The 27,247-nt window shown below is 41.7% G+C and overlaps 1 protein-coding gene across 7 annotated transcripts in view; it reads left to right on the top strand.

The window, feature by feature from the left end:
* The window catches only part of dus1l (dihydrouridine synthase 1-like (S. cerevisiae)), a 90,602-nt gene that overhangs the window by 48,910 nt on the left and 14,445 nt on the right, over positions 1-27,247 (top strand). For 6 of the 7 annotated variants that reach the window (XR_009798953.1, XR_009798954.1, XR_009798957.1 and 3 more), the window contains 6 exons: positions 6,760-6,842; positions 16,315-16,418; positions 16,500-16,647; positions 23,090-23,186; positions 23,264-23,349; positions 23,668-23,837. Coding sequence is in view for 1 of the 7 variants with exons in the window: in XM_061847342.1 (XP_061703326.1) it covers positions 6,760-6,842; positions 16,315-16,418; positions 16,500-16,647; positions 23,090-23,186; positions 23,264-23,349; positions 23,668-23,837 (688 nt within the window). In the remaining 6 variants the exon portion in view is untranslated. The remainder of the gene's footprint in view (positions 1-6,759; positions 6,843-16,314; positions 16,419-16,499; positions 16,648-23,089; positions 23,187-23,263; positions 23,350-23,667; positions 23,838-27,247) is intronic. The other variant, XR_009798956.1, reaches the window with a different exon arrangement.

Here is a 27,247-nt window from a genome sequence, read left to right as displayed (position 1 = left end):
TAAGACTTATTTTTGTGTCATCTCCATCCACCTTCGCGTTGACCAAATGGCCAGTCACATGATTTCAGTGACGTAGGGCCCTCTACAATCACACTAGAAACCAGCCGACTAAAGAAGTTAACATTTAAAAGAGGGATTATGCAGCAAAACTGCAAAGACATCTTGTTGCTAATGACTCTAAATCCATCTGGTATTATAATCACTCACAAATTACAAGCGACGATGCCCTGCCCCAGTAGACAACTGTCGTGGGCTTGTCGCCGACCTGAACAGCTTTTACTGCGGATTTGAAAAGGACATTTTCCACTCTGTACAACAAACGAGCAACAAAGTGGCAGGTCCAGACTTTGTGTCCCCATCCTGCCTCAAAATCTGCACAGACCAACTTTCTCCAGTCTTCACAAAGATCTTCAGCAGGTCTCTAAAACTGCTTCAACCTGCTTTAAAAGCTCCACCATTGTCCCAGACTCCACGAAACCAGCTAAATTACTAAAAATCTGTTGCCATGACATTTGTGGTCATGAAGTCCTTTGAAAGCCTTGCGCTGGAACGCCTCAAAAGCGTTGAAGATCCCCAGCTAGACCCGCTGCAGTTTGTCTACCGAATTAACAAGTCTGGGGATGATGCACTCCAAAAGGCTTCCCTGTCAATTGTCTATTGTACTTTGTGCTCAACACGTATGTCGTTCTTGGGCAGCACCATTTACCGGAGACAAATTGTGTGTTTCATACTTGGTCAATAAATCTGATTCTGATCCACAAATTACATATTGTCTGTCTCAGTCTTGTCTGGGACACAGCACTGATGTTTACTTTTCATAACTTTGTTGGTTGACAGATATTTACAGTATTATATCAAAAGACACGCAACAAAGCTAAAAATTAACTTGCTTTTTAATTCAAATATACTGTACACGATGGTGAGGCAGACGAAATTTCTTTTGTGGATCAGCAAATTATGAGATTACACCCAATCAGCATACATGTTAATTATCAATCGATATCGATCCTAACGATCAGATTCGTGTAGTCTACAAATTAATGACTAAAACTGCCTTCTACCATCTGAAGAACTTTTCCAGAGTGAAGGCTTACATGTGCCAAGCAGAAAAGGAGATGCTCATCTGGCCTTTGATTTCAAGTAAATTTAACTATTATAGTCTAATGACTGACCTCCCTCAAAATAGCATTAAACAGCGGGAGCTTATACACAATGCTGCAGCTCAGGTTCTGAACAGAACAAAGAAGTCAAGAGCATTTCCACACTATAAGGCATACCTAAAATAGTTCTGAGCATACCAGACAGCGAGATAGTTGTGATTGGTGCAGATTGTAATGGACATATTGGTAAAGGAAACAGGGGCGATGAAGAAGTGATGGGTAAGTACGGCATCCAGGAAAGGAACTTTGAGGGACAGATGGTGGTGGACTTTGCAAAAAGGATGGAGATGGCTGTAGTGAACACATATTTCCAGAAGAGGGAGGAACATATAATGACCTACAAGAGCGGAGGTAGAAGCACGCTGGTGGATTATATTTTGTGCAGACGATGTAATCTGAAGGAGATTACTGAATGTAAAGTAGTGGTAGGGGAGAGTGTAATTGGACAGCATAGGATGGTGGTGTGTCGGATGACTCTGGTGGTGGGTAGGAAGATTAAGAAGACAAAGGTAGAGCAGAGAACCATGTGGTGGAAGCTGAGAAAGGAAGAATGTTGTGCGGCCTTTCGGAAAGAGGTAAGACAGGCTCTCGATGGACAGCAGAAGCTCCCGGAAGACTGGACAACGACAGCCAAGGTAATCAGAGAGACAGGCAGGAGAGTACTTGGTGTGTCTTTTGGTAGGAAAGGGGAGAAGGAGACTTGGTGGTGCAACCCCAAAATACAGGGAGTCATTCAAGAAAAGAGATTAGCGAAGAAGAAGTGGGACACTGAGAGGACTGAGGAGAGGCGAAAGGAGTACATTGAGATGCGACGTAGGGCAAAGGTAGAGGTGGCAAAGGCTAAACAAGAGGCATATGAAGACATGTACACCAGGTTGGACACAAAAGAAAAAGATCTCTACAGGTTGGCCAGACAGAGGGATAGAGATGGGAAGGATGTGCAGCAGGTAAAGGTGATTAAGGGTAGAGATGGAAATGTTGACTGGTGCCAGTAGTGTGCTAAATAGATGGAAAGAATACTTTGAGAAGTTGATGAATGAATAAAATGAGAGAGAAGGAAGAGTTGAAGAGGCAAGTGTGAAGGACCAGGAAGTGCCAATGATTACTAAGGGGGAAGTCAGAAAGGCACTACAAAGGATGAAAAATGGAAAGGCAGTTGGTCCTGATGACATACCGGTAGAGGTATGGAAGCAATTTGGAGAGATGGCTGTGGAGTTTTTGACCAACTTATTCAACAGAATACTAGCGGGCGAAAAGATGCCTGAAGAATGGAGGAAAAGTGTTCTAGTTCCCATTTTTAAGAACAAAAGGGATGTTCAGAGCTGTGGGAACTATAGAGGAATAAAGTTGATGAGCCACACAATGAAGTTATGGGAAAGAGTAGTGGAGGCTAGACTCAGGACAGAAGTAAGTATCTGCGAGCAACAGTATGGTTTCATGCCTAGAAAGAGTACCACAGATGCATTATTTGCCTTGAGGATGCTAGTGGAAAAGTACAGAGAAGGTCAGAAGGAGCTAGATTGTGTCTTTGTGGATCTATAGAAAGCCTATGATGAGTACCAAAAGAGGAATTGGGATACTGCATGCGTAAGTCTGGATTGGCAGAGAAGTATGTTAAAATACCACAGGACATGTATGATGGCAGCAGAACAATGGTGAGGTGTGCCTTAGGTGTGACAGAGAAATTTAAGGTGGAGGTGGGACTGCATCAGGGATCAGCTCTGAGCCCCTTCCTGTTTGCGGTGTTAATGGATAGGCTGACAGATGAGGTTAGACTGGAATCCCCTTGGACCATGATGTTCGCAGATGATGATGATGAAGTGGAGGGGGAAGAGTGAGGCTACAGGGAGAAGAGATCGCGATCCAGAGCAATGGTGAGCGTGGTAAGGAAGTGAAGAAACGGGTCCAAGCAGGTTGGAACAGCTGGCGAAAGGTGTCTGGTGAGTTATGTGACAGAAGAGTCTCTGCTAGGATGAAGGGCGAAGTTTACAAAACAGTGGTGAGGCCAGCCATGATGTACGGATTAGAGAAGAAACAACAGGAAGCAGAACTGGAGGTGGCAGAAATGAAGATGTTGAGGTTCTCGCTCGGAATGAGCAGCTTGGATAGGATTAGAAATGAGCTCATTAGAGGGACAGGCAAAGTTGGATGTTTTGCTGACAAGCTTCGAGAGAGCAGACTTCGATGGTTTGGACATGTTCAGAGGCGAGAGAGTAAGTATATTGGTGGTAGGGTGCTGAGGATGGAGCTGCCAGGCAAAAGGGCGAGAGGAAGACCAAAGAGAAGGTTTATGGACGTGGTGAGGGAAGACATGAGGGCAGTTGGGGTTAGAGAGGAAGATGCAGGAGATAGGCTAAGATGGCAAAAGTTGACACGCTGTGGCAACCCCTAACGGGACAAGCCGAAAGGAAAAGAAGAAGAAGGCGCACCTAAAAGCCTTTAATTTTTTCAAAAGCCGACGGTAGGCCTTATATATGGATCAATATTGAGCCTTTAGTGCAACTCCATCTAATAGATGCATAACGTAAACCGAGCCTCTACTGTAGCGTCTATTCTATGTGCCTTATAATATGGTGTGCCTTATAAATGAAAAAAGTTTTAAAATAGGCCATTCATTGAAGGTGCGCTTTGTAGTGCGCAAAATATGGTCCTCCAATTCTCAAGGCTTTACCTTTGAACGGTGTTATCTTTTGGCATCGATTTGAAAGTTCAACTACTTATTTCTAAAATGGTTTAGGTCCTGCATACATAAAAGAAATGCTCACGGAAAATATACTTGGAAGGGCTTTGAGGTCGACAGACTCTGGCCAAATAGTGGGGCACAGCGTCCAAAGCAAACATGGTGTCGCAGCATTTAGCTCTTATGCTATACAGAAGTGGACTGTTGCTAGCCATTCTCCCAAGTGTGAATGTAATTAAGACCAAAAACATTTCCACTTTTCAATATTTTTTCCCAATGTGCCGTTATAATTACTGCACCACATTATAAGGTGCACCTTCAATGAATGGCCGAGTTTAAAACTTTTTCCAGATGTAAGGCACACCGCATTATAAGGTGAATAAATAGGCGCTACAGTAGAGGCTGGGGTAGCCATCTCGCTTTGTTCCCTCGAAAACTCTGTTTTGTATACGTTACTTGGTGCAGATGATCTTGTTGCTTCCTTCACTTGTGCACCATTGATATGTTAATGTTAAATTCTCTCACTGCTGCTCTATTCCCGTGTACTACTCTGTGATTTATCACCTTGAATTTAAACTGTTGTAAACGTGTCTCTTAATAGGAGCCATTTTGGGGTCTTACACAATCACAAATGGAAATAAAACGGCACGCTTCCCCCAGTCTTATATGCCACCATGCACTGTGTGCTACTTCTTCTATAGAGGAAAATTGAGTCAGCGGTTGTTGACCGAAGTTGCGAGACTTTGACTGTCACAGTGTACTTTTTAAGTGACTGCTCTGATTTTTTTTTTTTTATTGAGAATCAGTCAAATAATGAACCTAAAGGTTTTTAGAGTGGAGTGAGAAAATGACACTAGGACTAACTGGAAACAAGGTGAAGTAAGTCATGATATACATTACCTGACATGTGTAAATGACGTTTGTTGAATCGGGTAGCAGAGCTCCATCCTGTGAGGGAAGGACATGATAAGATAGGACTGGATAGGACAGGAGGGGAAGCATGCAAGAAAAGGGTAATGAACAAGATCCCCAAATACAAACGGCTGAAATGAGTTTCCTCTAAAGTTTCTGAATTCTATCTTAGAGCGAGGGGGAGAATTCCCATCATTGGGGATGGGTGCAGAGTTGAGCTGTTGCTCCTCCGCATGGGGAAGAGCCAAATGAAATGACTTGGAAACCTGAATAAAATGTCACCTGGACCCTCCCTGATGAGGTGTTCCAGGTAATCTGGCCTCCATTCTAGGCAGGTTCTTTGGGCCACATCTTCAATGTTTTTCCCTAAGGCTGTGTGCATTCAAGTTCTTACCTGTATGTTGGTGTTGGTTTGTCATTTAAAAAAAAAAATTACATTGGAATTGATGCTATCATAACATTTAAAAATACTGCTACATAATCGTAATCTATTTTATTCCAAAAATTCAAGTCAGAAAGCCCAGAACACACTTAAAGTTCAACGGCGGTTTAGAAACAGCCAAGCAATAACAAATGAAATAGTCATGGGACTCCTCTATAGTTTCTTTTCTTCCATTTGTAGAAATTGATTTTTATTTTTGAGCAGTCTCTGTGATATGTTTGAAATCAAGACTTAAAGGTCAAGTGTCATGAAATGGATGATTTTTAGTATGTTATTAATGAAAAAACGTCAGCCAATATGGGCCCATGCATTTTTTCACCACAAAACATGATTTTGACGCATACAGCTTTTTGTAACTCCCGCCATGAAAATCCTCTCGAGGGATTTGTTTTCGAGAAGAAGCAGGAAGTGACGTTAAGGACAGTCGCGTCCCCAAGTGGACTCGTTTGTTTCCATTAGTTTTACCTCAGGGACGATAGCTCGTTGTTCCTTCGTGTTAGCCAAAATGCCGGCTCATTGCATTCCTGGACATTGCTTGAACACTCGGGAGAATGGATTTAGCCTTCATAAGTTTGCAAGAGACCCGGTTCGTTGTGAAAAATGGATTGCACGGGTGCAGAGGATGAGACGTTCCTGGGTTCCAAATAACAGGTAGGCAGTAATGCGCAATGAGGCTCGACGGTGTTCAACAAGTACTGCGGCGGCTTTGAACATCCCCCTCAAAGCAGCACGGCTTAACTCCATAATATGCCACCACGGCGCCGAAAATCAGCCATGATGATAATGATTTATTTGTGTGATACAGCTGCAAATAAGTATTTGAACACCTGAGAAAACCAATGTTAATATTGGTACAGTTGCCTTTGTTTGCAATTACAATGGTCAAACGTTTCCTGTCGCTGTTAACCAAGTTTGCATACACTGCAGGAGGGATTATGGCCCACTCCTCCACAGAGATCTTTTCTTGATAAGACAGGTTTCTAGGCTGTTGCTGAGAAACACGGTGTTTCAGCTCCCTCCAAATATTTTCTATTGGGTTTAGGTTTGGAGACTGGCTAGGCGACGCCAGAACCTTGGTATGCTCCTTACGGCGCCACACCTTGGTTTTCTTGGCTGTGAGCTTCGGGTCATTGTCCTGTTGAAAGACCTTTTTTCACCAAGCTGCTTGGCAATTTCTCCGTAGCCCTTTCCAGCCTTGTGGAGTTGTAGAATTTTGTCTCTGGTGTCTTTGGACAACTCTTTGGTCTTGGCCATGTTACAGGTTTCAGTCTTACTGGTTGTATTGGGTAGACAGGTGATTTTATGCAGCTGACGACAATGGATCATTGTTTTATGACAAAACAATGATGAAATTGAAGCAGTTAATTTTAAGATATTGTGAATGTTGAGATATCCCTACTTAGAATTGTTTTTCAAATACTTGACCAGTCTGGAATGTTCTTTTGCTTGCTTACCCTTGATTATTTTTGAGTTGCAATCAGTAATCAGTGAACTTTGAAGCCTGAATGTTTGGAGCAAAAAAATCTATGAGAAACGATTTTTTTATTTTTTTGTAATTTCTTCAGCTACTCACTGTGCACGGCAGAACCAAGGACCAGAAAGGAGCAATGACTGGAATTGCTAGCTGGGAGCATGTCAGAGCAGTTCGGTGAGCTGCAAAATTCTTATTTCAATCCTTGATTGTTTGCTTTACATTAACATATTTCTTCCCTTAAACAAAAATTGTAATGTCATTTTTTTTTCCCATCATTATTATATAGAGGTACCTAGTACCTTGAAGTAAAGACAAAAATCCATTTTGTGGCACGGTTTAATTTATGTTCTTTCAAATCAAAAGATTTGTTCTACTCCAAACGTTTTCCTTCATAAATGATAGATTGAGTTAAGGAAATTAGTTAAACATTAGTATAAATTATAATAATAAATAAATAAATTAACCTAATATCAGTGTGGATCTTTGCATTCATTATGTATCTTGAAAATCAAATTTCTGTGCAGAGATGATTTGATCTGCTCCCGCGTTATGAGACACACAAAAATGACCACAAACACATAAATCTAGGTAAATTGGTGTGTGATGCACAGCGTTGCTTTCCTCCATACTAGTATTTGTGTTGCTGAAGTGCTTCAGCAAATCACTACTAAATGTACAAGTCCTGTCTTGGTGCTACCCAATCAGAGGCAGAGAAGGTAGGTTATCCTTCCCGAAATACAATGGGCCTGAGACTTTTTCCTAACTCGATAAATTTTCATTTTGGTGTTAACACCCCGCGCTCCACTCATTAATCAATGAGTCACTGGTGTAACAGGTTTGGCTCCCAAGGGGCACACAACTGAGACACTTGAGGGAAAGTTAACTATTCATAATGTTCACTATCCTCTGAGCCAACTAGCGAGCGAGTGAAGCAGCTTTTTCTGGCTCGCTCAATCATGGGTTCAATGGAGAACCAGAGGTCACTAACTGGCAGACTGTTAGTTAGCACTTCAGCCAAAAGAAACTGCATTTCAAGCTCCAGTCACTAACTGCGATAGAGACGAGGAGAAAAAGACATGGCATGAGGTTGAGTGAAAGACTGAGAATGATTAGAAAATGACCCAAAAGCAAGAGAACACTCAGAACAAACAGGCTTTGAAAAATTTCATTTTTGTTTCAATTTCCGAGTGGAACGTTCTCACTCAGAGCTCTTAACATTTCATACAATATACTGTAAGTGAAATGCCATTATAAAACAAAACAATTTTAAACATGTAGCCTCTAAAATGGTTCACTTCTTCTTCCTTTCCTTTCGACTTGTCCCGTTGAGGGTCGCCATAACGTGTCATCTTAGATAAACAAATATTTGTTTGGCAGTTTTATTCTGGATGCCCTTCCTGACCCAACCCCTCCTCATTTAGCCGGGGCGAAAAGCTTACAGCACCTGGTATTCTCAGGAGGTCTCCCATCCAAGTATTAACCTTGGCCAAATCCGCTTACCTTCTGAGATCTGACAAGATCGGGCATTCTTGGGGTAGCATGGCCGTCAGCATCAGCAGAACTACTAATTTTGAAATTATCAATCTTCAGGGGTACAGAAGTAGCAGGTATAGACACACAGGCCTAGAGCGCTCTCTTGCATTTGTCAGTGGGAAAATGTGAAATTATATAATCATGTGAATAATTTCACAAATAATTCATTCCGGAGTATAAAACTGTGACTCATACTCCGAAAAGTATGGTTATCAAAAAAAAAAAATGTAGACTTCACTGTCATGTCAAGATGCCAAACAGAAAAGGGGATAATGAAACGTTAAAATTTTTCAGAAGTTAGGGACTTTATTTGTACATGGATACAGCTTTATTTACTTGCTCTTACTGCGAAATGCAGCTGTATTTTTAGTCAGTAAATGAGAGCAAACCACATTGTGCTCATATATTTGATTACCAGGGAAGAATTGGTACTGTATTATAAAGCACAGTCTCAATTACAGGCTCTATTTCTGTACTTAACACATACATAAGGCACATCCTATTATAAGGTGCTGAAACATACTGTCGATAAAGGGTAACTGACGCAAAACTGATGAAACTGACTAAATGGAACAAACCTTAAATGGTTTAGGTCATACCTGGAGGAAAGGAGGTACTAACAGTTAAATTGAGGTATTGTGCCACTGTCTAAATCGGATAAATAACTGGATGAGCCCAAATTTTCTTCAACTACATCACAACAAAACAGAGACAATTGTTTTTGGCAATAAAAAAAAGTTGAATTGCTGTGAGTAAACCGTTGGAGTTTCGATCTTTTAAAACCAAAGACCATATCCGAAACATTGGTGTTCTGATTTATTCCAACCTGACTTTCAACAGTCACGTCAAATCAATCACGAAAACTGCCTTTTACCATCAGAAGAACATATCTAAAGTGAAGGCTTGTATGTGTCAAGCAGACCAGGAAAACCTCATCCATGCTTTTATCTCAAGTATATTTGACTGCTGTCATGGTCTTCCGACTGGACTCCCCAAAAAGAGGATTAAACAGCTGCATCTAATTCAGAATGCTGCAGCTCGCGTTCTGACCAGAACAAAGCAGTCAGACCTTATAACTCCAATCCTCAAGTCCTTGCACTGGCTTCCAGTCAGCTTGAGAATAGATTTTAAAGTTCTGCTACTGGGCTATAAATCACTGAATGATTTAGGTCCTGAATCCATGAAAGAAATGCTTGTGGAATCCAAACCCGGTAGACCTCTGAGATTGACTGTCTCAGGTCAAATTGTGGAGTGCAGAGTTCAAAGCAAACATGGTGAAGCAGCATTTATCTATTATGGCGCACACAAATGGAATAATTTGCCAACAGAGGTGAGGCTAGGTGTGAATGTTTTTAAATCCAGGTTGAAAACTCTTCTTTTTTTTGTCATGCTTTTTCGAGTATTTCCATTTTTAATCATATTTCTTGCACTGTAAGTAATTTTAATAGTACTTTTTTAATATTTATATTTTTGTTGTCATTTTTTTTATCCCATTTTAAATGTTTTATCTTTTTCAAATACTTTTAATCATGTGGAGGACATTGAGTTACCTCATGTTTGAAATGCACTTTACAAACACATTTGCTTTGCTTTTGCTTTGCTCTATGAATCAATCCAATAGTAATGACACATCACATATTGTTAAACAGCAACAATCAATGCCCAGATGAAAAATGAAATAATAAAATTCTTCTTTTCTTCTTAGCTTTTCGGCTTGTGTCGTCAGGGTTCGCCACAGCGCGTCATCTTTTTCCATCTAAGCCTATCTCCTGCATCTTCCTCTCTAACACCGACTACCCTCATGTCTTGCGTCACAACATCCATCAACCTTCTCTTTGGTCTTCCTCTTGCTCTTTTGCCTGGTAGCTCCATCCTCATTACCTTTCTTCCAATGTATTCACTCTCTCGCCTTTGTCGATGTCCAAAACATTAAATTCTGCTCTCTCAAACTTTGTTTCCAAAACATCCAACTTTGGCTGTCCCTATAATGAGCTCATTTCTAATCCTATCCAACCTGCACAGTCTTAGAGAGAACCTCAACATCTTCATTTCTGCCACCTCCAGTTCTTTTTCCTGTTTTATCTTCAGCGCCAACGTTTCAAATCCGCTGGTCTCACCACTGTTTTATAAACTTTGCCTTTCATCCAAGCAGAGACTCTTCTGTCACATAACACACCAGACACCTTCCGCCAGCTGTTTCAACCCGCTTGGACCTGTTTCTTCACTTCCTGACCACACTCACCATCGCTCGAGATTGTATTTGTATGTATTGTATTGTGATTGTATTTGAAGTTGTCCACCCTCACAATCTCTTCTCCCTGGAGTCTCACTTTTCCCTCTCCACCCATCTCATTCACGCACATAAATTCTGTTTTACTTTGGCTAATCTTCATTCCTTCCCTTTCCAGTGCATGCCTCCATCATTCTAATTGTTCCCCCACCTGCTCCCTGCTTTCACTGCATATCACATTGTAATCTGCGAACATCATGGTCCACAGGGATTCCAGTCTAACCTCACCTGTCAGCCTATCCTTAACCACAGCAAACAGGAAGGGGCTGAGAAATGATCCCTGATGCAGTCCCACCCCCAGAATTCATAAATATTTCTGTTACACCTACAGCACACCTCACTACTGTTCTGCTGTACATACATGTCCTGTACTATTCTGACATATTTCTCCATCACACCAGACCTACGCATGCAGTACCACAAAAACACAATGTGGCTCCTTCTGACCTTCTCTGTACTTTTCCACTTGCATCCTCAATGCAAATATTGCATTTGTGGTACTCTTTCTAGCCATGAAACCATACTGTTGCTTGCGGATGCTTACTACAGTCCTGAGTCTAGCCTCCACTACTCTTTCCCATAATTGATGGTGTGGCTCATCAACTTTATTCCTCTATAATTCCCACAGCTCTGCGAATCGCCTTTGATCTTAAAAATGGAAAATCGCACACTTTTCCTCCATTCTTCAGGCATCTTCTCACCTGCTCATATTGTGTTGAGTAAGTGCACAGCCACCTCTCCAAATTGGTTCCATACCTCGACAGGTATGTCAACAGGACCAACTGCCTTTCCATTTTCTTCCTTTGTAGTCCCTTTCTAACTTCCCCTTATTAATTAATGCCACTTCCTGGGGCATCACACTTGCCTCTTCTACTCTTCCTTTGCACTCATTTTCTTCATTCATCAACTTTTTTCATTCATCCAGCACACCACTGGCACCTATCAACACATTTCTATCTCTATCCTTAATCATCCTTACCTAATGCACATCCTTCCCATCTCCATCCCTCTGTCTGGCCAACCCGTAGAGATCCTTTTCTCCTTCTTTCGGTTTCAACCTGGTGTATAGGTCGTCATATGCCTTTTGTTGAGCCTTCGCCACCTCTACCTTTGCCGTACGTTGCATCCCAATGTATTCCTTTCGCCTCGCCCTAGTCCTCTGTGTCCCACCACTTCTTCACTCAACTCTTTCCTTGTATTACTTCCTGTATTTTGGGGTTCCACCACCAAGTCTCATCCTCCCTTTTCCTACCAGTTAACACCAAGTTTGACCATGCCTCTCTCTGATCACCTTGAGTGATGTAGTTTAGTCTTCCGGCAGCTCCTTCTGTCGATCAAAAGCCTGTCTCAGGTTCTACTACATGGTTCTCTGCTCTACCTTTGTCTTCTTAATCTTCCTACCCACCACCAGAATCATCCTACATACTACCATCCTATGCTGTCGAGCTACACTCTCCCCTACCACTACTTTACTGTCAGTAACCGCCTTCAGATTACATCATCTGCACAGAATATAATCCATCTGCGTGCTTTTACCTCCACTCTTGTACGTCACTATATGTTCCTGCCTCTTCTGGAAAAAAGTGTTCACTTCTGCGATGTCCATCCTTTTTGTAAACTCCTCCACCATCTGTCCCTTTATGTTCCTTTCATGGGTGCCGTACTTAACCATAACTTCTTCATCGCCCCTGTTTCTTTGACCAACATGTCCATGACAACCTGCACCAATCACATCTCTCTCTTTCTTGGATGCTCAGAACTACTTAATCTAGTTCCTTCCAGAATTTCTCTTTCAACTCTAGGCCAGATTCTTCCTGTGGGGTATAGCTGTGAATCACATGATACATAACACCCTCAATTTCGAGTTTCAGCCTCATCACTCACTCTATTTTTTTCACCTCCAACACATTCTTTGCCAGCTCTTCAATTAAAGTGTATGGAAGATCCTCAATGCACCTTTTTCTTATATTATCCAGTTTTTTCAATGCAGAATTCCAATCTAAAATCCGTTATGAAGGAAACATTTTTATTTTTTGATTATCTGCAAAAAATGATCGCACATTGCTGGATTCGCCAGAAAAAGACAGAAACAAAGCGGAAACAGACATGTTGGAATGTGACGTCCGAACCGGTGACAACAATGAAGAGCATTGGAATACATTGTAAGAATGACGATGAATTTTCAGATACTTTGAGCGATGAACACTATTCTGAAGGGTCCCACGAAGATGGTGAAGAATATGAGCTTTATAAAGGTGTTAAAGGTTAACAATTTGAGCCAGTTAGACAGCATATACACACGTTCGAATGCAGACGAAATAGCTGGCCATGAAGAAAGTGCCGACCATTCAGGGAACAGGATATGCCTCGTGTTGGAAACGAAGACTGGTAAGCATTTGTGAAGTTGTCATAAACTGATAAATAGTAAAGGCTTCAATATCCCGAATGTATATATGAAGTTTTCGGTCTTGTTTTAAAATTATGCAAACGCCGTGTATTAAGTAAATAGGTACGCGACCACCTGTCTGGTCATTGTACAGTGCGATGGATCTGCCTGTGCATGCATGAGAAACTATCTGTAGTACAATTGGTTTACCTGTAGTGACATCAGAGGTCAGCCACACAAGTTTTTCCAGACACAGAAAACTAGGTCAAAGTTTTCGGACTTCTAGATTTGTTCAAGTAGTTTCAAACTGCTGCACCTTAGGTCTCAGACCACACTTCTACATCTAACATGGGAAATATATCCTCAGACAATTACAAGTAATTATTATACACCCTACATACATTCAAATCTGTCAATTTTCACTCCATCTTCATCCCTCATCCTTTTTTAACAATAGAACAAACAAAACAGACCACCAAAAGAACGTAACAGTGTTGAGATATCTAAAAATCATGCTAATTCTGTCAATTTGGACTGGTTTTGAACAGAGGGAGGACAATTCAAAGGGCTCTATCAATTCTCCTTCATAGTTGCATACATGAAGTCCATAAGTGTGTTTATGAATGTCTGATGATGACTGTTAAATAATTCGCTGAAGCAAGACAGTGTTATCAGTGCCAAGCACATGTTCATTGCAGGAGATTAACGAACGGCAATGTTGGATCTGTCTGTGTGTCTGCATATCACCAGTAAAGCACTGGGTCTGTCTTTGGGACCCTCAGGAGTTAGCCAAGAGTCACACGAACTGGGTCCCCCACCACCAACCTTTTGTTTTTTTTCTCCTTCGGAGAGTATCTGATCGGACTTCTAGCCAGTGTCCCTTCTTTCCACAATGAAAGCATTTTCCTGTACCGTCTGTGTTCCCTCCCAGCCTAAACTTCCTTAAACCTGGTTCAGCGGTGCTTTGCTATCCATGAGACCGTACGGCCTGAAGGAGGGAGGTGACTGCTCTTGAAATCATTGTCGTTGTGTCACTGCAGTGGGCCTTGTGTGTGTGTACGTGTGTGTGTGCCTGTGTGGAGGGGGAACTACAGTAGTGCTGCGTGTGGAGGGCCATGATTTGGGTTGCAGAAGGCAGTTGTGTTTTTGGTCTTCGTCCAGATTGCACTCTTTCTGATCTTTGTCATTGGGTGAGGCCACGGTGGAACCCACCTTCCAAACACAAACTGACCTCCTCCACTTGGCTAACTTGGACAGATCAGACCACAAGCGATACATACTGTAGCAGCAACTTGCCCGAAACATAGTCTTGTCAGGAAGTTTCTGTCCCTGTTTGCATCGACTGTGTTCCCTTGCCAATTCGAGGTTCTTTGTTCATGGCCCAGCATATTTGTGGATTTTGCTCTCCAATTAATTTTTTTATGTAGTGTATGTTCATAAACATAGAGATCTTAAATTCTCTTCTAAATCGACGAGGCACCACACTACATGCACCATATGTACACACTGAGTTTTTGCAAATGTTGTGACTTGTCCAATAAAGTACACTTAAACACAATAGGGTGGCGTAGCTGCCGAGAGCTGACCTCACAGTTCTGTGGTCTGTGTTCAATCACGGCCCCGCCTGTGTGGCGTTTGCACGTTCTCCCTATCCCAGCGTGAGTTTTCTCCCAGCACTCCGGTTTGATGTTGTTCACGCTCACGATGTCGCATCGAAACTAAAATGATCAGACTACAGCAAACAGAATAGCATAACTGGCAAATAATAAAACATAAAAGTGACTCAAATAATTGACACAAAGCATGTGCTTTTTTCATTATTCGCGGGGGTGTAAGTAATGTAACACTTGTGAATAACAGGGGAACACTGTAAATCTGATAACCATATTTCCAGACATCATAAGTAAGGAAGCAGTCTTGTCTTTATGGGGGTTTATTACAGAAAAGGCTTTGCAAAGAGAAAACAGTACAAGTTGTCACCCCTTACTGAAGCCTCAGACAAAACCCCCTATTCTTATATCAAAGTGAGACTGAGCATGAAAGCAAACAATTATGTCTAGTCACAACATAACAAGGAGCAAGTATTATGCACAGTATGGCCGGGAAAGAGCAAGTAGTCACAACAAATAACACTAAAGCCTCTTGCATTGCCCAAAACTAACGGAAGTAATATTTGGTATATATAACACATTTTCCAACACATTGTGATCAGTGAAAATGAAAAGATTTGCCAGAGTTATTTAACAATGTTGCGAATTACTTTTTCACACAAGGCCATGTTTTCTCTTTGAAATAAATAACCATTTGAAGGGCCACTGTCATGAAATGCATGATTTTTAGTATGTTATTAATGAAAAAAACGCCTGCTGTGACATGGACCCAATGTGTTTTTTCACTACAAAACATAATTTTGACGTATACAGCTTTTTGTAACTCCCGCCATGAAAATCCTCTCGAGGGATTTGTTTTCAAGAAGAAGGAAGTCGGCGCTGAAAATGAGCCACCCCAGCCGAGGCGCCGCATATGCCGTTCATCGCTTTGGTGAAGGCTGCGCGTCGGGCTCGCAGACAGCGGGCGGGGGCTCTGAAGACCGCTGCCGACAATGCCGCACTCAGCCGCGTGCGATAACAACACCGGAAAGCGCCCCGGCTCAACGGTGTTGTTCATCGCAGACGGCGGCGGCTATGAACAATGCCGTAAAGTGGCCCGACTTGGCGCCATGATAAGCCACCTTGGTGCCGGGCCAGGGTGGGTCGTCGCAGGGCCAGGCCGCCATGGCTCATCTCCGCCGCAGAAGTGGATCGGATGGGGAGGCGTTTTGGCCTTTATTGCATGTCATCTGAATATTGCTCGAAACAATAGGGTAATATTTCCCCGGTAACTTCACTCAGTTGTGTGATTTTCTCTTTTTCGAAAAGAGCTTCGTGTCAGAAGGGGCGTGTTCATCTCCCATAGTAGGGCCCACAGCGTGTTTTCAATGGCAAATGTCCAGGTGACGTCACGGACAGGGGATGCAGCCAATATGGCGACCACTTGGATGTCATCGAATGACATTTCTCCAACTTTGCGCATAGATAACGTACTCTCCGCTCATATTTATTTTTTCGTATAGAAAATATATGGAGTGAATAATGTTATGTATTTTTTCATGACAATATCTATTTTAGAATATTTATAGAGATGACACTTGACCTTTAAAACAGTATTTTTAAGTTTACTTCGGCTATATATGTCAACTATTTGAATTTTTTTTGCTTATCTTCATTAAAATAGGGAAACCGTACAAAAATAGCAGACTTTGAAAAAGGTTCAATACTTTTTCAGTGCATGATACTTTTCTCAAACATTTTCATAAAAATCCCTTTAATGGACATTCCAACTTGAAGGTACCAAGGTCAAAAAAATAAAACATTTCAACTGAAAATATTATGTTACAGGAAGGCTGTAAATATTCCTGTATTTGCGAACGGCAACATTCAGCATCTGAGTGATGTGCAACGCTGCATTAAGGAGACAGGAGTGCAAGGGGTGATGAGTGCAGGTGTGTAACAAATTATTTAAAAATGCTTGAAAAGCGATATAAATATATTTTTTAAAATTTTCAAATGTCTTTGCTATTTAGAGGGAAACCTCCATAACCCAGCACTCTTTGAAGGACGTAGCCCCCCCGTTTGGGAGATGGCCGAAGAGTACTTTGAGGTGGTGAGGCAGCATCCCCCATGCAACCTGTCCTATGTACGAGCCCATCTCTTCAAGCTGTGGCACCACACGTATGGTTTTTTTTTGGTTGTTGTTTTATTTTACTTTATCTACTCTTACAGTGTGCCGACAGAAACCACGTCACAAAATACACGCTTGTTGGTGCAATCACTCTTACTTCTTTGCTATTCTGCTGGATTCCGGCTGGATTCTGGTTTTGAAAATTTTCATCATCTGCTAGTTTTGCATGTCTTGATTACAGTTGTAGGGAGGGCGAGGTACAGGTCGACCATCGTGGTTTCTTGACTTATTGATAAAATAATCTTCCAAGTTCACAATACACCTGTAAGGAGCATGTATGCACAAACAAACTTATTTATTCTCTTTTAATGAAAGAAAGTGAAGTGAAGGCACTTGAATTTGACAAATTGAAAGTAGAAATTTACTGAAAAATAACCAATGAAAATAAGACATTACTTTAGAATTGTCTCCTTTTCCATTCGACTTGTCCTGTTATGGATCACTAGTGTGTCATACTTTTCCTTGTAAGAAAATCTTATCTGCATCTCATGCATCCTCTTCTCGAAGACCAATTGCCCTTACAACAACTTTCAATTCGGTCTTTACTGAGCTCTCTCACCTGGCAATGTCATCCTCGTCATACTAATACACTCACTCACTCTCCTCTGGATGTGTCCAAACCATTAAAGTCTGCTCTCTTTGTTCTTCTCCAATACATCAAACCTTGGTTCTCCCTCCGATGGGTTAATTTCTAATTTTATCCAAGATGGTCACTCCTAGACCAAACCTCAACGTTTGCGCCACCTCCACCTGTGCCTTTTGTTGTCTCTTCAGTGCCACTTTCCCTAATCCGTACATCGTACATTCACCCTTGCAGAGACTCTTCTTATTCTTCTTTTCCTTTCGGCTTGTCCCGTTAGGGATCGCAACACCGTGTCATCTTTTTCCATCTTAGCCTATCTCCTGCATCTTCCTCTCTAACCCCAACTGCCCTCATGTCTTCCCTCACCCCATCCATAAACCTTCTCTTTGGGCTTCCTCTCCCTCTTTTGCCTGGCAGCTACATCCTCAGCACCCTTCTACCAATATACTCACTCTCTCGCCTCTGAACAAACCATCAAAGTCTGCTCTCTCGAATCGTGTCTCCAAAACATCAAACTTTGGCTGTCCCTCGAATGAGCTCATTTCTAATCCTATCCAACCCGTTCGCTCCAAGCGAGAACCTCAACATCTTCATTTCTGCTAGCTCCAGTTCTGCTTCCTGTTGTTTCTTCAGTGCCACCTTCTCTAATCCGTACATCATGGCCGGCCTCACCACTGTTTTGTAAACTTTGCCCTTCATCCTAGCATAGACTCTTCTGTCACATAACACACCACCTTCCGCCAGCTGTTCCAACCTGCTTGAACCCGTTTGTTCACTTCCTTACCACACTCTTCATTGCTCTGGATTGTTGACCCTAAATATTGGAAGTCCTCCACCCTCGCTATCTCTTCTCCCTGTAGCCTCACTCTTCCCCGTCCACCTTTCTCATTCACGCACATATATTCTGTTTTACTTCGGCTAATCTTCATTTCTCTCCTTTCCAGTGCATGTCTCCATCTTTCTAATTGTTCCTCTGCATGCTCCCTGCTTTCACTGCATATCACAATATCATCTGCGAACATCATGGTCCAAGGGAATTCCAGTCTAACCTCATCTGTCAGCCTATCCATTACAACTGCAAACAGGAAGGGGCATAGAGCTGATCCCTGAAATTCTTCTGTCACACCTAAGGCACACCTCACCATTGTTCTGCTGCCATCATACATGTCCTGTGGTATTTTAACATATTTCTCTGCCACACCAGACTTACGCATGCAGTACAACAGTTCCTCTCTTGGTACTCTGTCATAGGCTTTCTCTAGATCGATTAAGACAATGCAGCTCCTTCTGACCTTCTCTGTACTTTTCCACTAGCATCCTCAAGGCAAATACTGTATCTGTGGTACTCTTTCTAGGCATGAAACCATATTCTGTTGAATAAGTTGGTCAAAAACTCCACAGCCATCTCTCCAAATTGATTCCATACCTCCACCGATATGTCATCAGGACCAACTGCCTTTCCATTGTTCCTCCTTTGTAGTGCCTTTCTGACTTCCCCCTTACTAATCATTGCCTCTTCCTGGTCCTTCACACTTACCTCTTCCTTCTCTCTCATTTTCTTCATTCATCAACTTCTCAAAGTATTCTTTCCATCTATTTAGCACACTACTGGCACCAGTCAACACATTTCCATCTCTATCCTTCATAACCCTTACCTGCTGCACAACCTTCCCATTTCTATCCCTCATTCTGGCCAACCTGTAGAGATCTTTTTCTCCTTCTTTCCTGTCCAACCTTGTCTACATGTCTTCATATGCCTCTTGTTTAGCCTTTGCCACCTCTACCTTTGCCCGACTTCGCATCTCGATGCACTCCTTTCGCCTCTCCTCAGTCCTCTCAGTGTCCCTCTTCTTCTTTGCTAATCTCTTTCCTTGTATGACTCCCTGTATTTTGGGGTTCCACCACCAAGTCTCCTTCTCCCCTTTCCTACCAAAAGACACACCAAGTACTCTCCTGCCTGTCTCTCTGATTACCTTGGCTGTCGTAGTCCAGTCTTCCGGTCTACCCGTGTGGCATAGCCGCTAACCACATTATACACAACACCCGCAATTTCAAATTTTAGTCTAATTACTCGATGTGATACTCTTTTCACCTCCAAGACATTCTTACCCAGCTCTTCCTTTAATATAACCCCTACGCCATTTCTCTTCCCATCTACGTGGTAAAATAATTTAAACCCTGCTCCTAAACTTCTAGCCCTCTACCTTTCCACTTACTCTCTTGAATGCACAGAATATCAACGTTTCTCCTAATCATCATGTCAACTAACTCCTAGCCCTAACCTCAACCAACTCCTGAGCTTTTCCTGTCATAGTCCCAACATTCAAAATCCCTAAATTCAGTTGTAGGCTCTGTGCATTCCTCTTCGGTCGATGGATCCGGTTTCCTCCTCTTCTTTGTCTTCGACCCACAGCAGCTGAATTTCCACCAACGCCCTGCAGGTTAGCAGTGCCGGGGATAGATAGTTCTTTCTCACTCCAAAATCCCACATCCAGTTTTACAGTTCCTCTCTGGGTACTCTGCCATAGGGTTTCTCTTTGTCCACAAATAAACAATATGGCTTCTTCTGACTTTCTTTACTTTTCCATCAATATCTTCAAGGTAAATAATGCCATAGTGTTGCTCACAAAACTCAATTCTGTCCTTAGGCCAGCGGTTTTCAAACCTGAGGGCGCGCCCCCGAAGGGGCATCATGACGGGGGGCTGGGATTGTTTAAGCCCCCCTGCTGGTTTCCAATTTTCAGTACTATCACCCGGGACTGCTTTTATAATTTAGGACTCTGCATCCTTTGCACAATTGTCAAAAAAAAGTCACGATTTAGGACATTGCATCCTTTGCACAATTGTCAAAAAAAAAAGTTGTATCATTGCCAGATTACTAGCTGCCTTTATGTGTCTGTTACCACAGTGTCTTTGTCTCAATTGACTGTTGTCCTCATGCATGTTTATACTAGAGTGGCTCCAACTACCAGAAACAAATTCCTTGTATGTTTCCGATATATCCATCCATCCATTTTCTTAGCCACATATCCTCAAAAGGGTCACATGAGTGCTGGAGCCAAACCCAGCTGTCAACGGGTGGGAGGCAGGGTACAACCCTGATCTGGTTGCCAGCCAATCACAGGGCACATAGAGACAAACAGCTGCACTCACAATTACACCTAGGGGCAATTTAGAGTATCCAATTAATGTTGCATGTTTTTGGAATGTGGGAGGAAATTGGGAGTGCCCGAAGAAAACCCCCAAAGGCATGGGGAAAACATGCAAACTCCACACAGGCGGTGCAGGCTCGAACCCTGGACCTCAGAACTGTGAGGCAAATACTTTACAGCTGAGCCACCCTGCCACCTGTTTCCGATATTCTTCGCAAATAAAGAGGATTCTGATTATGCGCCACACATTTTCAGTGGGAGACGGGTGTGGACTGCAGACGAGCCATTCAAGTACCCAGTCTTTTACTACGAAGCCACGCTGTTGGCTTGCTTAAATAAACAGGCCCATCTATGAAAAAGATCTGTTTCTCCAAAACTGTATGTACCTTTCAGTATCAATGGTGGCTTCACAGATGTGTAAGTTACCTGTAAGTAATTTTGAAGATTAAATATCTTTGCAGTTTATTTAATAAAATATAGGTTAAAAATGATTTGTAAATCATTGTATTCTGTTTTTGTTGAGCACAACACCCTAACTTCTTTGGAAATGGGGTTGTATAATTGGCTCAATTAAAAATGGAACAAACTCATGGCAAAGAAAAATGATCTTGTGATGGAATTGTAAGTTAGCAGTTTAAAAATTTAATTACAAGAGGGAAGAAGCTATTGGAATGTCTGTCTGTCTGCCCCAAACCTGACTGTGATGGAGGTAGACATTGCTGATTGGATGACCGCTGTGTCGAACCGTCTCAGCAGCTCTTCTGACAAGCCGTGCTTCCTCAAAAGCCTCAAGAAAGACCGTATTTTCCGCACTATAAGGCGCACCTAAAAGCCTTTAATTTTCTCAAAAGCCGACGGTGCGTTTTATAATCCGGTGCACTTTATATATGGATTAATATTGAGCCTTTAGTGCAACTCCATCTAATGGATGCATAACATAACCCCAGCCTCTACTGTAGCATCTATTTTATGCGCCTTATAATGCGGTGCGCTTTATAATCCGGTCCGCTTTATATATGGAAAAAGTATTAAAATAGGCCATTCATTAAAGGTGCGCCTTATAATGCGGTGAGTTGGGTCGTCAACTCTGCACACAACACTGTGAAAGTGCCATCCATATAAAACTCAAGGGCCACACTACCATTATACTTTCATATTAAGGTGGGGGCCACAAAATATTGTCTCGTGAGCCGCAAATGACCCGCGGGCCGCCAGTTTCACACCACTGATTTAGAGTGTTAAATGCCAGGTTGTGTTGACCAAACCAAAGTTCCAGTCTTGCCATTTCCTTTCTATATGTAGACTTGTCGCTGTCTTTGATGAGGCCGATGACCGTGGTGTCATCTGTTAACATCAGGAGTCTGACAGTCTGATGGCTCGAGGTGCAATCGTTTGTGTAGAGTGAGAAGAGCAGAGGAGAGGACACAACCTTGGGGTATCCTGATGCTGATAGTGTGCATGGATGAGGTTGTATCTCCCACCCTCACCTGCTGTGTCTTGCCTGTCAGGAAGTTGTAGGAGTTGGAGAGGAGTTCAGGGATGGTGGTGTTAAAATGCAGAGCTGAAGTCCACAAATAAGATCCTCTCATAGGTACCTTCGCTGTTGAGATATTCAAGGATGAAGTGCAGTGTCTGCGTATCGACAGGAAATGATGAGACTGGAGCGTTCGTGTGGTCAACACAACCTGGCGTTGAACACTCTCAAGACTGTCGAGATGATTGTGGACTTCAAAAGGCATCCTTAACCAAAGCTGCCCCTTACACAGTCCAACTGTCTTGTGTCAACCGTCGAGACCTTCAAGACCTTGGGAATTACAGTCTCAGAGGACCTGAAATGGGAGATGAACATAAACTCCATCCTCAAAAAAGCCCAGCAAAGGATGTACTTCTTGCAGCTTCTGGGGAAGCATGGCCTGTCACAAGAGCGTTCCAGAGCGGGCAGGATCCTTTCGGACCCTCCACATCCTGGACACCAGCTCTTCCAGCTCCTTCTGTCGGGAAAGCACTGCCGATCCATCCAAGTCAAAACTAGCAGGCATTCAAAGAGTTTTTTTCCCTCTAGCAATTAAGTCATTAAATTCTTGATCAGTGAACCTATTTTCTGCCTTCTGCCATTGTTTGGACATACCCTCACACCCTTCTGGTCCAATCAGTATTAGTATTCGTAATATATTTTGTAGACTATCACATGCTTCATCACTTTAAACTGCTCCCTTTGCTCAATTGTCACTGTACTGATCTATAACGGGAACCGCAAAAGGGTAAAGGCACTCTGTACAAGCTGAACACAATGTGCGACGTTGACACACTTATCTCTTACCTGTTCTAAATGAAGACGACTTTACATCTTGCACGTCTGTGACTCATATTAGTAATAGTTCCTAAAAACAGAAATGTCTCATGTTCTTTGTTCTTAGTACTTTATTGTTCTGAATATCTTACCAGGGGAACACCGACTTCCGGAGAAAAATTCCTTGTGTTTTTACACACTTGGCCAATAAAGCTGATTATGCTTCTGACTCTGGCAAGGAAAACCACATTTTGAAATACAGTATTATTCATCAGGGTTAACAAATTTACTTAATGTTTATGCAAGTGCGCTGTCGGTGTGTGAAAAATGTATTCTGGCTAAATTGATGTATCTTCACAATTTGAACAGAATCCAATAATTTTAAGCCACATGATGTGATCCGTTAGGCTTCAGATCCACCAGGACCTGAGAGAGGACTTGGCTAAAGTCAAAACTCTTGAGGGTTTGGCTCACGTTAGTAACCAGCTAAGGCTGCGATGCCAGGTAATATCATTTTTAATGTCGCTTTTCATGGCAATCATTCTAACGCCACATTATGAGTTGCTCTATCTGCCATTCAGGAAGAGATTGCCAGAGGAAATGTTCCGGATAAGAAGAGCACCCTGCCCTTCCCTCACTGGATCTGCCAACCATATGTCAGACCACCGTGAGTAGGAGCTACCATTTCTTGTCTTCCCATTCAGGCCTCTATGTTAGCTTTGTATATTTTTACTGGGGCACCGGTTGGGTAGTGATCATGGAAAGAGTTCAGATTAGATTCCCACAAAGTTCCCCAGTAGCCAGCAACGGCCAGTCTAAAATCAAGATTAAAAAAAAAAAAAAAAATGGTGTGTTGGGTCAGGAAGGGCATTCAGTATAAAATATTGCCAAACAAATCATGTGGAAAAACTCATTGTTGTAACCCCTGATGGGACAAGTTGAAAGTCGCAATAACTGCGCTAATCTTTTCATTTGCCTATGACAGGCCCAAAGATTTGTCTTGCAAAGATAACTTCCAGGATTCACAAGTAAAGATGACAGGGTGCCAAAAGAGAATACTAGAGGATACAACTGTGTCACCTGAGAAACTCTCCAAAAATAAACAGAAGAAAAGATCCCGCAATCCCAACAAGAACTTCTGTCCTGATCAGAAACGTAAGTTTATTTTGGGGAGACTGCGAGTTTATATTGTGCGTTGTTATTTTCTCAATGAATCAAGTTACATTGTGTCACCTTCCACCTGGGATATGGTAAACCTTCAATGCAGTAAGGACAATAAATGCGACGATTGTCTGCACATATTTAGAACACGAACACTGTGGTTGTGATATTTATTTGATAATGATAAAATCATCTTGGATTTGTATTGGACGACCTAAGAATATTTCATATCTAAATCAGATAATTCCAATCATATGAGTGTCAGATGACAAAAATGCCAAACTCGTGTTAGAGTGTGATAGAAATATGCAGTATACGGTGAAGAAAATAAGTATTTGAACACCCTGTTATATTGCAAGTTCTCCCACTTAGAAAAATCATGGAGGGGTCTGAAATTTTCATCGTAGGTGCTTGTCCACTGTGAAAGAGATAATCTAAATAGAAGAATCCAGAAATCACAATGTATGATTTTTTTTTTTTTTTTTTTTTTTTTTTTAAATGATTTAGTCGTGTGATACAGCTGCAAATAAGTGTTTGAACACCTGATAAACCCAATATTAATCTTTGGTACAGTTGGATTTGTTTGCCATTACAGAGGTCAAACGTTTCCTGTAGTTGTTCACCAGGTTTGCAGAAACTGCAGGAGGGTTTTTGGCCCACTCCTCCACACAGATCTTCTCTAGATCAGACAGGTTTATGAGCTGTTGCTGAGAAACATGGAGTTTCAGCTCCCTCCAAAGATTTTCTATTGGGTTTGGGTCTGGAGACTGGTTAGGTCACGCCAGAACTGTGATATGCTTCTTACGGAGCCACTCCTTGGTTTTCCGGGCTGTGCTTCGGGTCATTGTCATGTTGAAAGACCCAGCCATGACCCATCTCCAATGCTCTGACTGAGGGAAGGAGGTTGTTCCCCAAAATATCACAATACATGGCCCCGGTCATCCTCTCCTTAATACAGAGCTGTCGTCCTGTCCCATGTGCAGAAAAACACCCCCAAAGCATGATGCGACCACCCCTGTGCTTCACACTAAGTATTGGTGTTCTTGGGATGGAACTCAACATTCATCTTCCTTCAAACACGGTTAATGTAACTATGACCAAAAAATTCCATTTTGGTCTCATCTGACCACAAAACTTTCTCCCATGTCTCCTGTGTATCATCCAAACGGTCAGTGGCAAACCTTTCAGACAGGCCTTGACATGTGCTGGTTTAAGCAGGGGAACCTTCCGTGCCATGCATGATTTCAAACCGTGACATCTTAGTGTATTATCAACAGTTACTTTCGAAACAGTGGTCACAGCTCTTTTCAGGTCATTGACCAAGTCCTGTCGTGTAGTCTGGGGCTGATTCCTCACCTTTCTAAGGATCAGTGAGACCCCACGAGGTGATATCTTGCAAGGGGCTCCACTCCGATTGAGATTGACTGTCATGTTTAGCTTCTTCCATTTTCTAATGATTGCTCCAACAGTGGACCTTTTTTCACCAAGCTGCTTGGCAATTTCTCCGTAGCACTTTACAGCCGTGTGGAGTTGTATAATTTTGTTTCTGGTGTCTTTGGATCTCTCACTTATTTGCAGCTGTATCACACAAATCGTTAAAAAAATCATACATTGTGATTTCCTGATTTTTCTTTTTAGATTATCTCTCTCACAGTGGACATGCAACTACAATGAAAATTTCAGAGCCCTGCATGATTTCTAAGTGAGAGAACTTGCAATATAGCAGGGTGTTTAAATACATATTTTCTTCACTGTAGGTGGGTTTTGAAGATTGTTTATTAAAACAAATTCATTTCATTACTTGGCAAACCTTTGGTTTCTTAACTTTCATCAAAACTTTATTTCGGATAAGGAATTTTTTTTTAATTCCAGATTTCTGTTTTAGCTAATGTAACGAGATGCTGAACTGTTTGATGTGGCTAGGATGGTCCCATGATAGTCTTCCAACCCTGACTGGATTGTGCGTTAAATGGTTTTCCCCAAAACATCTCCAATTGAGTTTCCTCGTCATTTATTTTTTCTTGAGTCACTTCAATTTAACCTTCAACTCAAGTTAAACATAAAAAAAATAAAATGTTATAAAATTGATATAAATTAAGAGTTCAATTCTTGGTTGAATTGAAAGACTTTGTTTTGAATATTACAGTATATATCGCATGTGGCCTGTCCAATCTCGATGAAATGGACCTCAGATTAGTTTAATAAATTCTTTATGGCACTTTGTCTCATTAAGTTGTCAAAGATTTTTTTCTTATTTTGGACAGTTTTGATGTGCTGACTCCAAATATCACATTGGCTTTGCTTAATCAGGTCAACTTTTTGACCGATGGACGAGTGATTTTGTATTGTATTTTTGCTATTGAGGTTAATACATTAGTTTTAAGGTTAATACAGTTGTGTTCAAAATAATAGCTGTCCAATGTGACTAACCAGATTAATCCATGTTTTCAGTATTTTTTTTTTATTGCTACATGTCAAACAATTTACCAATAGGTGCAGTAGATTCCCAGAAACCAATAAATCCAGCATTCATGATATTGACACTCTTTAAACTGTGCAATTGGGCAATCTGTTGAAAGGGGTATGTTAAAATAATAGCAGTGTGGCATTACAGTAATCCCTCCTAGTTAATGGGAACCAAAACCCTCCACGATATGTGAAAAACTGCGAAGTACCCCCCCACACACATTTTTATTACATTTTACACAAATTACATTTTTTATTTCTGTGATACAACTGTAAATAAGTATTAGGACACCTGTCTATCAGCGAGAATTCTGACCTTCATAGATCTGTTCGTCCGCCTTTAAAAGTCCACCTCTACTCCATGTATTATCCTGAATCACATGCAACTCTGCGAGGTCATTAGCTGCATAAAGACACCTGTCCACCCCATACAATCAGCAATACTCACATTTGTAATATTGCCAAGACCAAAGAGCTGTACAAAGACATCAGAGACAAACAACTCCACACGGCTTGAAAGGGCTACGGAGAAATTGCTAAGCAACTTAGTGAAAAAAGGTCCACTGTAGGAGCAATTATTAGAAAATAGAAGAAGCTAAACATGACTGTCAATCAGGGTGAATCTGGTCCCCTTGATTTTGAAAACTTAAGTCTTTTGAACTTAACTTTTTTCTAGCGTGAGGCTTGATATTAAAAGTAAAATGGTGAAATTCGAATGAAATATTTCAATGTTTAGGGGTTCCTCATCGCGATGGAAATCTCAACATTGCACCAGTCAAATTGACACATTAAAGCCTACATTTTGACTCGCATCAGTGGACTGCAACCAATAAAATATCCGTGATTTCATAAAAAAATAGCCAAAAGGAAAGATTAAAATGTATTTGTAAAATATTCATTCAAATGAACATCCATCATTCAAAACATACATCGTGAAA

The sequence above is a fragment of the Syngnathoides biaculeatus genome, chromosome 16 (genome assembly GCF_019802595.1).
Source record: "Syngnathoides biaculeatus isolate LvHL_M chromosome 16, ASM1980259v1, whole genome shotgun sequence".
Lineage (NCBI taxonomy): Eukaryota > Metazoa > Chordata > Actinopteri > Syngnathiformes > Syngnathidae > Syngnathoides > Syngnathoides biaculeatus.
This window is presented reverse-complemented; position numbering and strand designations above follow the sequence as displayed.